The sequence below is a fragment of the Molothrus ater genome, chromosome 4, assembly GCF_012460135.2.
Source record: "Molothrus ater isolate BHLD 08-10-18 breed brown headed cowbird chromosome 4, BPBGC_Mater_1.1, whole genome shotgun sequence".
Classification (NCBI taxonomy): Eukaryota; Metazoa; Chordata; class Aves; order Passeriformes; family Icteridae; genus Molothrus; species Molothrus ater.
Window position 1 is genome coordinate 10,182,890 of NC_050481.2, and position 15,374 is coordinate 10,198,263.

A 15,374-nucleotide genomic window follows, 5' to 3' on the forward strand; every position below is an offset into this window, starting at 1 on the left:
CAGCTGTGCTGTTAGGAAATGTGGGTGAAGGCAAGGCCCCACAGCTCAGTCTGCCCAGAGCTTTGTTGCTGCTGGCTTTGTCCACTTAGGAGCTGGGATGTGGTGTTTCCATTGTTCAGCTGTGCTGAGCTACAATCCTTAGAAAAACAACTTGTTTCAGCTGGAAATGGATGGGTGTGCACAGTTCTGAGCTGAAACTTGGACACAGTGCATGAGGCTGGGCAAATGGAATGGGGGAAATATTCCAGAAAAAGTATTTGTGAGAAGTTGTTCCACCTTGAGTTGTGCAAAGCTGAACTCCCTTTTCAAAAGATGAGTGAAGGGTTGAGGTCTGTTGCAGCAAAATCTGAGTGTGACATAGAAATGGCTGCTTATTGAGCTGTGAGAAGAGGGCTCAAGATACTTCTCCTTGAAGACTCTGCTGGCAAGTAACGTGTGGAAAAGCCCCCTCAAGTTAATCATTGATAAAGATAATAAATTATCTTTGGGATTTCAACCTTGACTCTTGTAGAGATAAGATTGAAACAATGCATTTGTGTTTTTAAGAGCTGAGGGTTTTGGGGTTTCTTTTAGGTCTTCACCTTTTCCTTAGGTGTCATTTTAAAGGAAGATGCTTCAAGGATCCAAGCCAGTCCCTGTGGATCTGTCAGTGTAGGTGCTTCATGGCATGCTTAGGAGTGTCTTGTATTGAGAATTAGCCAAATCTATCCTTGGACAGTCAAGGCAAAAGGTGAGTCCGGTGGACAAGGAACGTGATTAACTGTTAGAGAAGGATTTTCTCTTTCTTGGGAGCTCACCTTCCTTAAACAAGGCTTAAGAGAATAATTAGTCCCTTGAAAGTAGGGCAGCGACGAATAGGACGTAGCAGTGCACAGCAGGACTCCAGTCCTTTCTCAGCAGTGCACAGGTTGTCTGCAGATGCTGGTGCTGCTGCCAGTGAGCTGTGTTTCAGGTAGAGGGCTAGAATCTTCTGTTCAGAGCAGAGTCATGCTTCGTGTGCTTCCCAGGTTTTAATTACTGAATTGACCAAGTTGAAACAACTTCATGTAGCACCTACTGCAGAACTACATTGTCCTGTACTGCTTGTGTTCTTTGTCTTCCTCAGTTCTTGCTGCTGAATCAGTCAGAGCTGGCTGTGTCATGTTTAAGGATCTTTCTGAGTCTGGTGATGATCCTCAGGATGTGCTTATACAAGGAAGTTTAGAGTCCTTGAGCTGTCCTTCAGGAAAACTCCAGAATGCTATTTCTGTAGCTCTTGTTACCGAGCCTGTGGCACAGTCTGGGGGGTCAGAGGGAACGTAACCCCTCTAAGCTTTTCAGGGCTGTGGTGAGGCAGCTCTTGTTTGAGTGGCCCTGTAAGTAATTTGTTAAGTAGCTTAGGTGGTGCTTACCTCAGGTACTTGAGGGAGAGTCTTAGGGGCTGCAGTTCTTCAGGTGTGACATTTGGGGATTTTGGCAATGAGGGTGATTCTGGGAAGCTCAATGGTACCATCTCCTTCTTCATGGTTATGTGATCCCTTTACTTGGTCTCTGCTAAATAGATGTAACAGTGAGGAAGACTTGACAGGTGACTTGCTCAGGATGGCAAAAAATGCCTGCATAGGCTCAAGCTGTCCCTTTAGTAGCCCTCAGCTGTTGGGTCTTTTGCAGGGATTGGTTTCCATTTTGGTTCTGCAATGGCATGGGAAGAACCTTTATTACAGGTGCTGCTGTTTGTCTGTGGCTCTGATGCAGACCACCACATCCATCCCCAGTGATACACAGGAGTTATGCATATACTGTCAAAGCTTTGCTTCTGAGGTCAGTTCTTTGAAAGCTGCTCCAAAAGAAGGGGTTTCTGTCAGAAGTTCTGGTTGAGGGAGGGTTGGGAGGAGGGTGAAGATGCGAACTTGTGTTGAGGGCTTGGATTGAAAATGTGGCAGCTTTATATTGTTGATGTAACAGTGTTGTCTGAAGCTCAGCTTTCAGACACATGAGTGTGTGTTTCAGTGGCTTTTTTATAGAGATGTTTATATCTTGTTATTCATGTCAGAGACTAAAATGTGTGTTTTTCCCCCCACATAAATGTGAAATTTGGGCAGGGAAGTTAAAATGATAGTGAGATGAGGTGTTGCTATTTTTACACTGGCATGAATTTTTTCTCGCATGAACGGTTGCAGCTGAATACCAGTTAATGCATGAATTTGCTTCATGTGGAAGTATGCCAAGTGCTTGGAATGAGGGTTTGAAATGGGAAAAGAATATTATTCCTTGCAGTTTCACAACCTTCTCATAGCTCCAGCTTTCAGTATGCCTGTCCCTGTGTTTTTATTGCTGTGTATGCTGCTGGGAATGCAGCGTGCGGAGGAGAGGAGGGAATTTTCCTGTGAATACCTCAGCACCTGTCTCGTCATCAGAAGCACACTGCAGTCCTAATGCAGGTGTCCCTGCAGCAGAGACTCGGCTGGTGCCAGTCCTGGGGACTGTGTTATGCCATTTCAGCAGCAGGCTCCTCTCCTCTCCCTCTCCCTCTCCCTCTCCCTCTCCCTCTCCCTCTCCCTCTCCCTCTCCCTCTCCCTCTCCCTCTCCCTCTCCCTCTCCCTCTCCCTCTCCCTCTCCCTCTCCCTCTCCCTCTCCCTCTCCCTCTCCCTCTCCCTCTCCCTCTCCCTCTCCCTCTCCCTCTCCCTCTCCCTCTCCCTCTCCCTCTCCTCTCCCTCTCCCCTCCCCTCCCCTCCCCTCTTCTCTCCTCTCCCCCTTTCCATTTTTGTGGCAGCAGCAAGAGAAATGGAGAGTACAGTCAAAGGAATAAAATGAAAGAAGACACTGTTGAGATGTTCCAGATCTGCCAGCCTTGGGATTTGTGCTGATTGAGGCATTTTGGTTTGGGGAGGGTCAGTGCACGTTGAGAAGACAAGGGATGTGATTGTGTATCCGAGATCAGGGGGAGCAGTCCTCACCATGCAGGGAAGGGGTGCTGCTGTCAGACGTGTCTGTGCTGGCAGTGCTGCTGTAGTAGCAGGGTAGGGCAAGTGAGAATCGCACAGCTTGCTCCTCTTAGGAAATACATCTGAGGAAAACACACAAAATCTGCAGAGCTGAAATGGAGTGGGCACTTGATCATCTGCTGCACTTGGCTTCCATGTCTGCTTTCCCTTGCAGTGACCAGGAGCTGATCTCTATCTAATAAAAAAAATTATGTCTTGTGTAAGGAGCCAGAAAACCATCACTTACACTTCAGGGTATGTCATCCAAATGGGATGGTATTGAGGGTTTGACCCATAGAAATGACAGGCACTGCCAGAGCCTTGGCTTCAGTAAAGCCTTGGATGGAATTTTTTCTATAATGCGTTATTAATGTTGTGAAGATCTGCAAAGGGCCTTGAAACCTGTGTTACTAAGTGGTGGTTTTACCTGAAAACATGTAGGTGAAAAGGCAGAACCTACAGTTTGCCTCAGTAGCTAGTTTGTGAAAGTCAAAATCCATTCTCACTATTGTGTTTGAAGACACGTGTAAGTTAATTTCTCTGTCTCGATGTTTCAAATCCAAGTATTTTTTCCAGTAAGCTGTCCTTACACTGTGATGGGCTTAGGTATTTTGAAAATAACAGAGTTGGTATTCTGAAGGCTAAAAGGTAGCAGGGTGTGGGAGAGCAAACATGAAGTTCTTGCTGTAGTATGGGATGTTGTATCTTGCAATTTGCAGAGGTTTTGGGTTGCCAATTTAAATAGTGTGTTTTGGATCCAAAGTGAAAACTTGGTGCTCAAAATACTTGGCCCAGTTTGTCACATTTCAAATGATCCTTGCTTTGTTTTTATTCACTCCTGCCTCATGAATCCCTTGATGTGCATCAAATGGTTAGATATAAGGCATGAAAAAGCCCTAGCAGTGTCTTGCAAAGTGAACTTAGCCGGTTATTAGTCAGAGCTGGACTTTGTTCTTGCTCTGGGAATGGGGGTTTATTTCCTTTGTGTGTTCCCCTTGCAAGGTAATAGTATAAACATTGCTATTTCTGTGTGAAACAGACTTCAAGTGTAGTCCTGAAGTGAACAGTGGAAAATACGCTGTCAAGAAATGCTCAGTAATGTACGAAGTGTAGATAGATAGATAGATAAATTGTTTTTCAGTGCAGTGTCTTGGAGGTGTGAGAGCTGAAATGGTTCTGGAGGGAAAGCTGAGATTATCTTGGATGGGAGTTGCTGGAGCACTAGGGAAAGCAGTGTGGGTGTAGGTCAGGCATGAGGAGTTCCTCCTGGAAATCAGGATTAAAACTGCTCACTGGAAGGGATCATTTTTAGCTGAGTAAGGAAAGAATCTGAAACTTCCTTGCTCTTCAAGCAGAGAAGCGGGGCTGAAGTCTGCAGAGTAGGACTAAGTATGACCTGGTCATAGTTGTGGTTTTGCTCTGAAGGTGGCTTTGCAACACCAAACAGAGTTGACAATTCTTGCTAAATTTATTGTTGTTTTTAAAAACCTTCTGCTACTCTCCAGAAGTTTTGGAGCTTGGAAAAATCAACTGTTCAAGTGCTTGCTAACTGGCAGTAAGTGCCTCACAAAGAACTGATCCTAAAGGAGTGTCAGGTGAGGTTTGTCTTAGGGGGTACAGTTTGCTGCCTGGTAATGGCCACTGGATGTTTCTTGTCCTTAAAGTTCTTCTGAAGGGCTTTGCTCTGGTCCTCTTAGGATTTGTTTGGTACCCTCTAGGTGTCAAACACCAAAGGCCCAAATGCCAAGGTAAAAATTTAGCAAGTTCTAAATTTTTTTCCTTGCCTAATAGAAGATAAAAGTCCTCATTCAGAAAAGCTGAGACATGAAGTATGTGGAAAATAAGGGGCCAGCCCCAAAAATAAGCAAAATAATTTTTTCCTGAGAGGTGGAATTTTTTTGTCTGAGCTGGTGTGGTTTATCCAAATGCAGTTTCAGGTGCTGCTGTTTTATATTGTGGTACTTAAAAACATTGAAGCTTAAAAAGTAAATCCTGTTAGGTTAATGAGCCTGACTGGCTGTTTCCCAACCGTGCAGAGCTGCTGTGTGCAGCCTGGCTGCCAGACCTTCACTGCAGTGCTCTGCTGCCTTGGTGCTGCCTCAGGAGCTCCACACTGATGCTCTGACCCTGTCAACAGACCCTGCTGTCTCACAGATGGCTAAAGGCAGCTTCCAGTGAGATGGCACTGAGTGTTTGTCCCAAGGTGCCACTCAAGTTCTTCTGAGCAAGGCTTTGGGCTGGCTAGTGACACTGAGTGCCCAATTGTGCCATTTGGGACACTTGTTGCTGCTCTGCCTCCACGTGGCACGTAACAGAGGTGATTTTAGCTTTTGTAGTTTAGACAGAGTTTTGTAGTTTACACAGGATTTACCCGGCTTGCTCCAAGTCAGTGCTGGAAGGCAGGAGCACATCAGCACTGGGTGCATGCAGGATGGCCTGAAGGAGAAGGAGCAGGGAATGGGATCAGCAAAATGGGCTCTTGGAATCAGACAGGGAACCTGAGATGGGAAGGAGAACATTGCTTTTTTTACAGCCTTTTCTCAATGCTTCGGGGTTGTCCTTAGAGCAAAGATGTCATTTTTGGAAAACTGTAACTCAGTGATAACCAAATGCTAGAGATGCTCTGTAAATGAGCAGAGCCATGTACTGATTCGGTGGATGAAAAATTGAGCTTGTGGCATTTGCAGTGAGGCTGGTGGGTGCTGAAAACCAAGTGTTTTCTGCCTCGTTCCTAAAGTGATTGTTTGAGAGGTGGTTTTATTCTGGTAGAGCTCAGTTCATTTTAAAGCTCTCAGGTAATGGAACTTGGTGGCAGGTTCTTCTGCTGGGAGTAAGGCTGGAGTTGCTGTTGTTTAAACATGCAGTGTTAATTCAGGTACTGTATACTCATTTTGGGACTTTACCTAGCTTGGTACCTTAGCTGATGGTGTGGTTCTAGAGGAGCTGCTTGGTGTTGGGTACTGCATTTCTTCCTCCTAGGAGGAGATTGTGTGAAGAGACAGTTGTTTGTAGGTGGGATGTACTTTCCCCTCTCCCTCCCTCCCTGGCCTGGTATAAAATTAGTAAGATGCTAATCCATGTTTAGCCTTAAAAGCAGCAAATTTGAAATCAGTAGATAACCCAAACCTTTTCTTCAAGTCCTTAATGCTAGAGAGTTGTTGTTTGTTTGTTTGGAGTTTTTATGTGTGTGTAATTACTTGGCGTTTTGTTGTGTCTCTTACTTTGAGGGACACTCTGAGAGGAAGTTGATTCTTTGACCTTTTAGTTTACATCTGTGTGAAATGTTGTGGAGGCTTGGGTCCACCGTGGGATCTGTGCTGATGGCAGTTCTGTGTGTGGGTGGCTTGATGGAGAGAGATGGATGAAGTCAGAGTTAGGATCAAGAGCTGAATTCTGTCTCTGTTTGGTTCAGCACTATGTGGTGGCAGAGGCACACCAGCTAGGGCAACTCGGGTGTGCTTTGTCTTCCTGTCCTAACCTGGCATTTGTTCAAATGCATGTTCAGAATTTGGTGTTTGTCAGTCACAACAAACTTACTGGCATCTTACAGGGCTGTCATCAGGGTGTGCAGACATGAGTCCTGTTTGAGAGCAGCCAGAACCTGGGAGTTTTGTTCTCCTGGCACCTTTTTGATAGTAGAAGTATCAAATATACTAAAAATTGTTTTGAACAAAGTAAGGCTAGGCCAGGACAGAACATGAGATTCTTACTGCAGGATGAGAGGGTAGGAGAAATCTTGTAAAAGGGCTGATGCTGGGGCCCTGAACAATTGGGTTATGTCAGAGTATTGTTGGATTGGAGCAATGGTGATGGAGCATGCAGATGAAATATTCTGATATGTAAGGTGGAGCATTTGTATGCTATTCTACACTTTTTTAGTCAAGGGAAATAAAATACGTCTGAAGCCCTTTAAAGGAAATGTCTGTTTACTTGACCTGGTACATGAAAATGCTTTGTCTTCATTTGCAGCTTCTGTGGAGAAGGCAGGGTTTTCTGAGAAGCAGAAGTAGAGTTTTCCCTTCTACCAAAATAGGGTTTTGTTCCCTGCTTTGGTACACCATGTCTTTATCACTGTCCCTGTATGGTACTTGGTGTTGTGTAGAAAAACTAAAAAGACAAGACTGTAATGAAACCCTGTAGGTAAATAACAGTTTTGAAACTGCAGAGGAGATGAGAAGTTCTGAAGCTGCAGGCTGAAGGTGGATCTCTTCTACCTTGCAATAGAAAAGATTTTTACTCTGTATTTAATATTAAAAATAGTGTCAAGTGTTTTTCCAGTTAGTTAATTTCTTGTTCTGTTCTGAAATGTTTTCAGTGACAGCACATAGTATAATCATTCCCCAAACTTTATTGTGAGGATGTTTTCTGCTGGTCCCTCATGGGGGTCTCGGTGCTGTGTTTGTGGGTGGATTTCTGCTTCTCCCTGTTCTCCTTGGGTTGTTTATTTAATCACACCATGCACATATTCTTAGCTGGAAGGAAGATGGGAGGATTTTTCCATTTGAAACTTAAACTGCGTGAGAGACCTAATTTTGGGGAGAGATGTGTGGGGGAGACTAGTTTTCCTATTTTGACTTTCTTCTTAGCAAATATTTCATAGTGTTAGGAGGAACCACGACCAGCTGTTCATTATTTCACTTGGAGGAGATTTTTTTCAGTCAGTCTGAGCAGTTGGGATTTTGCATGTGTTGGGTGAGCCAAGAATCCTTGCACAGCTCTGAAGTTTGCCTTTCCAGGGGTGAGAGCTGTCGCTGGGCTCCTGAGCAGCGCAGCGGTTCCTCTGGCTTGCCGCAGCAGGCTGCCTGTCCTCTGCAAGAACACAAATGGCATGTCCTCAGATGAACCACAGCAGGCCTGAAATACCTGTGTAGGTGCAGAGAGTGGTGCTGGGCAGAGGACCCTGGCAAGACAGGGTTCCCGAGGACTGGGGAGCAAACTTGGAGCTGCCTTCACCAGTTTGCCAAACTGCAGAGAGCAGCCCGTGTGAGTATGGCTGGAGAAAACATTGCTGAGGAGTGATGGGCAGTGCTGCTGGACTGCCCTGCTCTTGGCATCAGAGCCACTTTGGTCTGGAGCTGGAAGTCCTCCCTTTCAGCTTGATGTTCTCAGATTTGGAGGAGGAGGGGAGTGTGGCTGCAAAAGAGCAGAGGGAGCCTTTAGAGGTGCCCTTGAGATGTGTGGTTGGGTATTGCCAAGAGCTGGCCAGAGGCTTTGTTTCTCAATGGTGGTGTTAAAGGGATAAAATGAAGAAAATGGGGAAGTAGTGCTCAGCCTGCCTTCCTTAGCGAACAAGGGATTTGGGGTGAAGCTGAATGTGTCCTGCAAGTGTGGAGTGGGAGACAGAAAGCAAAAGTGGTGCGAGCTCCCCGCTTGTGACGAGAATGGATGGGGGAGGGTGGAGGGACCTTCCAGGAGTCCTTAGATGACCTGCTTGCTCTTCTGGTTTGTCTGCCCACATAGATGGGTTCTTGGGGAATTTATCTGCAGGAATCTGAACTTGTGATGCTCATGAGACTGCTTTGAAATTTTGGAAACATAAATGAAGCTTAAGAATAAAATAATTTTCTGTTTCAACGAGGTATATTCCATGTGGAAACAGATTCAGAGAGTGGCTACTTTTATCCAGAGGTGACTGCAGTTTTTAATTATTGTAGGGGTGGCACATGTGGTTTCTCTGAGGGGCAGAGTGGCATTTAAATTGATTCTGATTTTGTATTGGGATTGGGATTAGGGTTTTGAAACTAGGAATTTTGGAAGCTGTTGAGCTTTGTAATTGTTTGGGTGACTAGTTCACAGGCTGTGGAGTGAGCTCATGGAACTCTCAGAGAACTGTCTTCTCTACACTACTTGTCCTCTAGCAGGCAGGATAACACAAATGAGTATTAGGGCTTTCTTCTCTAAAGCACTCATCTCGTTCCAAATTTCTACTTATTTCACAGCAAAAACAGATGGACAGCACAGAAAAGTAGGGTCTTCAGAAGAATTCAGACAGCTCAGCATCTGTTTTCTAAAAAAGGCAGATAAACAGTTGCATATTCTATAGATCAAGTTCGAGAAAATGTTTTTTTGAGAAATGCTGTGACATAAAGTAATTTTATAGTGGCATTGATAATTATGTGGAAGGTGTTGCTTGTCCATGTGGTTCTTTTCTTTGGATGTTGGATTAGGAGACATCAGACCCGAAGTGAGATACCTGAAGCCAACAAAGTATTTAAAAATAAAATGCTTAAATAATAACTTCAGCTGTAGTTTTTTTCTGGTTTCAGTCTGTTTTGGTCAGTGATATCATTCTTAAACCAGGTCTGTTACTTTTCAGGTGGAATCATTTATCTTGGACCAGGATGATCTCGAAAACCCTATGTTGGAAACAGCTTCTAAATTGCTGCTGTCAAGTACTGCTGATGGTGCTGACCTGAGAACAGTAGATCCTGAAACCCAGGCGAGATTAGAAGCTTTGCTTGAAGCTGCGGGTAAGTCCTCGTGTCCCGTACAGGTTTAACCCCAAAGCCCTTACAGGAGTCCCTACTGGAATCGCTTGCGTAAGGCTAATCCATGGGAGCAGGATACAGCTGTGAAATGACTGACAGGGTGGGGTTTGGCAAGGGTGTCACAGAAGAGAAACAAGTTCATTTTTGAGTACTCCCAAGGTCTGGGAAATCAGAATTTCACGTGAAGATGTTTCCAGTCAGACTTCTCCAATGTTGGCATTTTAAAAGCCTGAATCAAAATTGACACCTGACTTTGGCATGTTCCATTATGTCAAACCCTGAATGACTCAATAGGTTTTATTTTGTAGTAGTTGCTGTATGAAAAGCTTTCATAGTTGCGTATATTACGTAGTTTCAGTAGCTGAAAACTGATTCCTTCTGTGGATTGGAGGGTTTCAGTCACGTGCAGCTTTGAATGAGTGTTGTGAACAGTTAAAGCCATTGTTTTGGAAGCTGTAGTTGATGGTGCTTGGAACGTTCCTGCCGACAGCTCTCAGAGGCTCACTTTGACCTTGTGTGTTCTCTCCTTGTTGGCACGCCTCCCCCTGGGCTGCGGATGGGCATGGCAGGCATAGGGAAGCTGTCGACGGCGGATGGGAAGGCGTTTGCGGACCCCGAGGTGCTGCGCAGGCTGACCTCGTCCGTCAGCTGCGCCTTGGATGAAGCGGCCGCCGCGCTGACCCGGATGAGAGCCGAGAGCACGGCCAGTGCAGGACAGACAGACAAGTAAGGCAGCCTTGGGCCTGGAGCCTCTCAGCCCTTTGCTCCTGCTAGAAGCAGTTTTTCTTGTTCTAGCACTTGCACTGAGGGCATGATGAAACTCTTACTCAAGTGGAGTTGGTGCCAAGTTATCACCTTTGCTTCTCCTGCTTAAATATTTGTGGACTGGCACGTCTTGCAGTAGGGAGTGAAGCAATTCATGCTGCTCAGAATTATGGAATGAAACTCCAAGGAGTTTATAGTGACCAGCTGTAGAAACATTTCTAAGCTCTTCAATGGTATAGGCCTTAGAACTGTTCCAGACAGTTGTAAATCCCCACATGGGTCATTCAGTGATAGCAGGAAACAAGATTTCAGATTAAAAAAATCTTTTAGGGAATTTCAGAGTGCCTTTTTAATTGAGGAAGGGAAACAGCCGCTAGGGATTGGAGCTCCACAGTAGTCAGTGTCGCCTCAGCCAGGGAGTTGCTGGTCTTGTACTGGACTTGGTGGCTTCACATGTGCATTTTTTTCCACTGGGGTATTCAGGAGGGAAAGAAGAAGGATTTTTCCTTCCAGGCTGCCATAAGGCTTCAGTGCAGTGGAAGCAGTGTTAGTAGGGACAACCAAGGGTGCTGTGCTAGTCAGAAGTTTGTTCCTTCTATACGGAATAACTCTAAAGAAAGATTTCTTGCTATAGGAACAGCTTGAAGAGCCGTATAATTTTGGGTTATGTCTGTTTCTGTTCTGTCTGCATCCCCTCTTCTCCTCTGCACCTCTTTCTTGGGAATGGTGGTAGTTGCCAAAGTTGTTATAAAAACAGAGGTTCTTGGAAATTAAAAAAGAAGGTCAACACGTAGTGAAGAGACACATTTCAGAACTGATTCTCCATGTATTAAAATTATGTCTGGTTACAAGACTCCTCTGGTATTTTCAGCACAGGAGAGAAGGGAAGTGGTTAAGTTTCCTACAGAAGAACACTGATGTTGGTGATTTGTTTTAGTTTAATTAATAGTTACAGTGCTGAGTAAATAAAGTTTTCTCAAGATTGACAGGTGATTTCCATGTCTTCTGGTCCTGGGATATCCTGCATTTATTTTTCTTGAAAACTTCTATTAAAAATTAATAGCAGGAGTGGATATGGACACAGCTTAATTTTCAGACAAGTTAGCTGGGAAACCTCAAGTGTAAAGCTGGCACTTGTTTAATTAGCAGTTGGCACGTTTTTAGCTGGTGTTTCCTTTTTTGCTGATGTGTCCTCATGGCACACTGGAGCTGAGGCAGAGTCCCTTGCCACTCTGAATGCTTTCCCCTTGTTAGCCGCAGCCTGGCCGAGGCCTGTTCCGAAGGAGACGTGAATGCTGTGCGGAAGCTGCTCATTGAAGGCCGCAGCGTGAACGAGCACACAGAGGAAGGGGAAAGCCTCCTTTGCTTGGCCTGCTCAGCGGGGTATTATGAGCTTGCACAGGTTGGTTTCCTGGCTGTTTGTACCATGTGTGTGTTGTACATAAAGAGATGTTAAATCAATCTATTAGCATTTTGTGCACCTGGAAGGGGTATTAAGGTATTGAGAAATGGCAGACGATCTCACACATACACTAAATGTTGCTGATGCATTCTGGGTGCCTATTTTGTGCCAGGATTGCTCACCCAGCACTGGGGTGAAGGTGGGGGTTGGTAGTGCAGGGGCAGGGTTTGTCCTTCGGTGTTGTTGATCAGTGTCTCTTGGCAGGTTCTCCTGGCAATGCATGCCAATGTGGAGGACCGGGGAATCAAGGGAGACATCACACCTCTGATGGCTGCTGCCAACGGTGGGCACGTCAAAATTGTCAAGCTGCTGCTAGCTCACGGTGCTGATGTGAACGCACAGTCATCCACAGGTAAAGGGACTCTTGTGAACCACTGCAGAGCTGGGATTTGCTCTGTGCAGGCAACTTGGTGTGCAAGTTCAGGAGCCATAGCTCTCAGCCCAGCTAGGCAGAATGCTTCCTTATGGTTTTGCCATTTAAATTCTCTTTTCTAAGTGGAACTCTGAAGTATTGTTGGTTGCAGATCAAGTATTATGGAGACATAAAAAGGTGGATAAGGTCAGTTAGTAACTGGAAGGGGTTTGAGTACCTAGGATTTGTTGTCACATTTTAAGCACAGTTTGGTAAATTTGTGTATATGTGGAAAAGTTATTTGGTGGCAGATCAGGAAACCCAAGGGGAAAAGTGAGAAGAGGGCCTCCCCTTCCACTCTTCCCGTGGTAATTTACTAGCGATTTGTGTTGAAGTGACCAGATTGGGAAATCTTGTAAGTTTTTGTAACCTGGAAGTGGAGAGCTGGTGTGTAGTCAGTGGTACCTGATGAATGGAGAGCTGACCCTGAGTGAGGGGGAGAGGGGGATACCAGAAGACACCTTATTTATTTTTAAATTTTTTTTCAGTGAAGCAGTTTTCTCAGTGGTAATATGGCCTTGAACTGTAACATTTTTCAAGGTGTCTTTCACAGAGGCAGATTCTTTGGCTGTTATGTGCAGATCCATGTTTTTGTATTTTTTCCACCGAAGTTTTTTTCCTCTCCTTGTAAAGACTGGGAACATTTTGGAACCAGCCCCTTGCAGGTGTTTAGGACCTGATTTAGAAGCAGCAGTTAATTCTACTCCTGGTTTTGAGCTTTCATTTTACAGCATTGCATGTTCCTGCTGATTAACAGGAAAATGGATGGGGGTTTGTGACTGGGCTAGAAATGGGAAGAGAGGTGCATCAGTGCAGGCACAAGGAGATCAGACACTCAGTCTGTCAGCACCAGGCTGCTTGGTGCCACTACTGATTTCCCCCTCCCTACAGTTGTTCATCTGTAGTGTGAAAAGCCCTGTTCCATCAGGTATCCAGCTAGAAGGGAAGGAATGGAGCAGCAGGTGAAGTTCTGGGTGAAGGAAGGCCATCAGGTTGTGTTCCCAACCCCTGTTCTCTCTGGCCCAAGGCAACACAGCCCTGACGTACGCCTGCGCCGGGGGCTACGTGGACGTGGTGAAGGTGCTGCTGGAGTCGGGCGCCAGCATCGAGGAGCACAACGAGAACGGCCACACGCCGCTGATGGAGGCAGGCAGCGCCGGGCACGTGGAGGTGGCCAGGGTGCTGCTGGAGAACGGGGCGGGCATCAACACGCACTCCAACGAGTTCAAGGAGAGCGCCCTGACGCTGGCCTGCTACAAAGGTACTGTGCTGAGTGGGCACAGGGGTCAGGGACAGCGAGGAGTCCGTGGAGTCCTTCAGCCTTGCTGCCCATGGCCAGGGGAATTCAAAGGTGTGAGCACACCCTGTGCTGCTCTTGTCCTGGCTGTGATTCCACTCAGGGCCAGCGTGGATTCCTTCAGCCTTGCTGCCCACCACCTGCGGAATTGAAAGGTGTGAGAGCACACTGTGCTGCTCTTGTCCTGGCTGTGATACCACACAGCACGCCTGTGCTATGTGCAAAATCATCTGTGTGCAGAGTCTGAGTATCAAGATCTAAAACTTTGGTCTGAGGTATGATTATTTAGAAGATGCTCTGTTAAACAAATGAAGAGACAAGGAGCTAATGTGTTAGATTACAGAAAAAGTAAGCTAAACTTTCTGTATTACAGCTGTTTTATGCCAGGTACCTCTGCTTAAATGCAGCAGATATTTTGTTTTAAAGGACTGGCACTGGCAAATCACAGAAGGTTTAGGACCTTGCCTTTTAGGTGTCAGTGCTGAGGACAACAGGCCTTTGTTTCCTCCCTTAAAGCATTAGGCAGCAAAATTGCAGCCCCCCAGAAAGGGATGAAGATGTTTAATTAAGAGGCAAAATCTGATCCTACAGGCCAGCAGCTGCTGTTATAGTCACTTAGGACATGTTTTATTAGGCCCTTGCCATTATGGAGTAGTTGATATTGGGAACAGAGGTTCTTGTGTGGCACCTGTGTAGAAGTTGGTCTTAGTCTTTCATGTATATTTTTTACCAGCTACACTGATAAGCACGTAAATGGCAGAGATACAAACACACCTTTCCAGAGTGGACTCTTTATGTTGTATCACAGACATCCATGACCTTCGTTATATGCTTTAGAACACTATGAGTGTTGAAATGCACTTTGTCAAGCAGTTTCCTTCTGTTAACTATTTTTCCACACAGGCCATCTGGAAATGGTGAGGTTTCTGCTGGAAGCTGGTGCAGACCAGGAGCACAAGACAGATGAGATGCACACTGCTCTCATGGAGGCGTGCATGGTAAGAGATGTAAGGCTCGAGCAGTGAGGTCTGTGGGCTCTCTTTTCTTGCTGAAGATGGAGAAAGTGGTTCCTTTGAGTTTCCTTCTGGTACAGAATCTAACTGTGATGTTTTGGTTCTCTTGTCTGCTTCATGGGAAGTTAACTTTAGTGTTAAACTGAGAATTATTTTCTTAAATTTTCTTTTTATCCTTCTCTCCAAATAGATTCCTCATGTGTTGGGATTTTCATGGCATTATTAGACTTGTGTAATGCCACACTGTGAACCCGTGGCTGTAGAGGAGGGCAGTAAATCCCTGTTTTGTCTGCCCTTCCCTGAAACAGCTGCAATGGTTCTAAATCAGCCAGTTGTGTCTGCTGAAAGAAGTTAATGGTTTCAGATGGGGGAATGATTAACAGAAACCATTACACTTCTTGAAAGTTGTTCCAAAGAAAGTCACGTAGGTAAACAGAACTCAAGCTGTCCTTTATCTCACCCTGAAATCTTACTAGAGCAGCCACATGAATATCCTTGGCCATGGCCTTGCAGCCAGTTCCTGGGAGTTGATGGTAAAATGACCTTGTTTAATGTTGCAGTTGCCTTCTCATCAGGATGTTTTTTGTGGTGAAGCTATGGATCAAGCCTTCCTTTCCTTGTCATTCTCTTCTGCCCTTTTAACTCTTCTAATAGACTAAAAAATTTCTATCAGACCCACAGAGATGTTAAGACCTAATTTTTGTTAAAAATTACTGAGCAGTAGGAAAATATTCTTCTCCCTTATTCCTGCAGGAAACTGTTCCTAGGGAGGCAGTTCCACGCTGGTGCTCAGAACTGGCAGATAGTTCAGTCTCATACCTTCAGCTCTGTTGACAACAGAAGGAGCAGCTTTCTCTATCAGTATTTAAAAACCTTGCAGTGTGAAATGAAGCAGAGCAAGGACTTCCATCTCAGCATGTTCTTTGTGCAGAAACAGTTACTGCTCTTCAGTGGCACAAGAAAACTTCCTTCTC

The 15,374-nt window shown here is 45.3% G+C and overlaps 1 protein-coding gene across 5 annotated transcripts in view; it reads left to right on the top strand.

Moving 5' to 3' along the window:
- ANKRD17 (ankyrin repeat domain 17) overlaps nt 1-15,374 on the top strand; it is a 69,039-nt gene that overhangs the window by 25,274 nt on the left and 28,391 nt on the right. For all 5 annotated transcript variants that reach the window (XM_036383099.2, XM_036383100.2, XM_054514764.1 and 2 more), the window contains exons 2-7: nt 9,280-9,433; nt 10,021-10,177; nt 11,471-11,618; nt 11,883-12,030; nt 13,118-13,351; nt 14,291-14,385. In XM_036383099.2, coding sequence (XP_036238992.1) covers nt 9,280-9,433; nt 10,021-10,177; nt 11,471-11,618; nt 11,883-12,030; nt 13,118-13,351; nt 14,291-14,385 — 936 coding nt within the window. The remainder of the gene's footprint in view (nt 1-9,279; nt 9,434-10,020; nt 10,178-11,470; nt 11,619-11,882; nt 12,031-13,117; nt 13,352-14,290; nt 14,386-15,374) is intronic.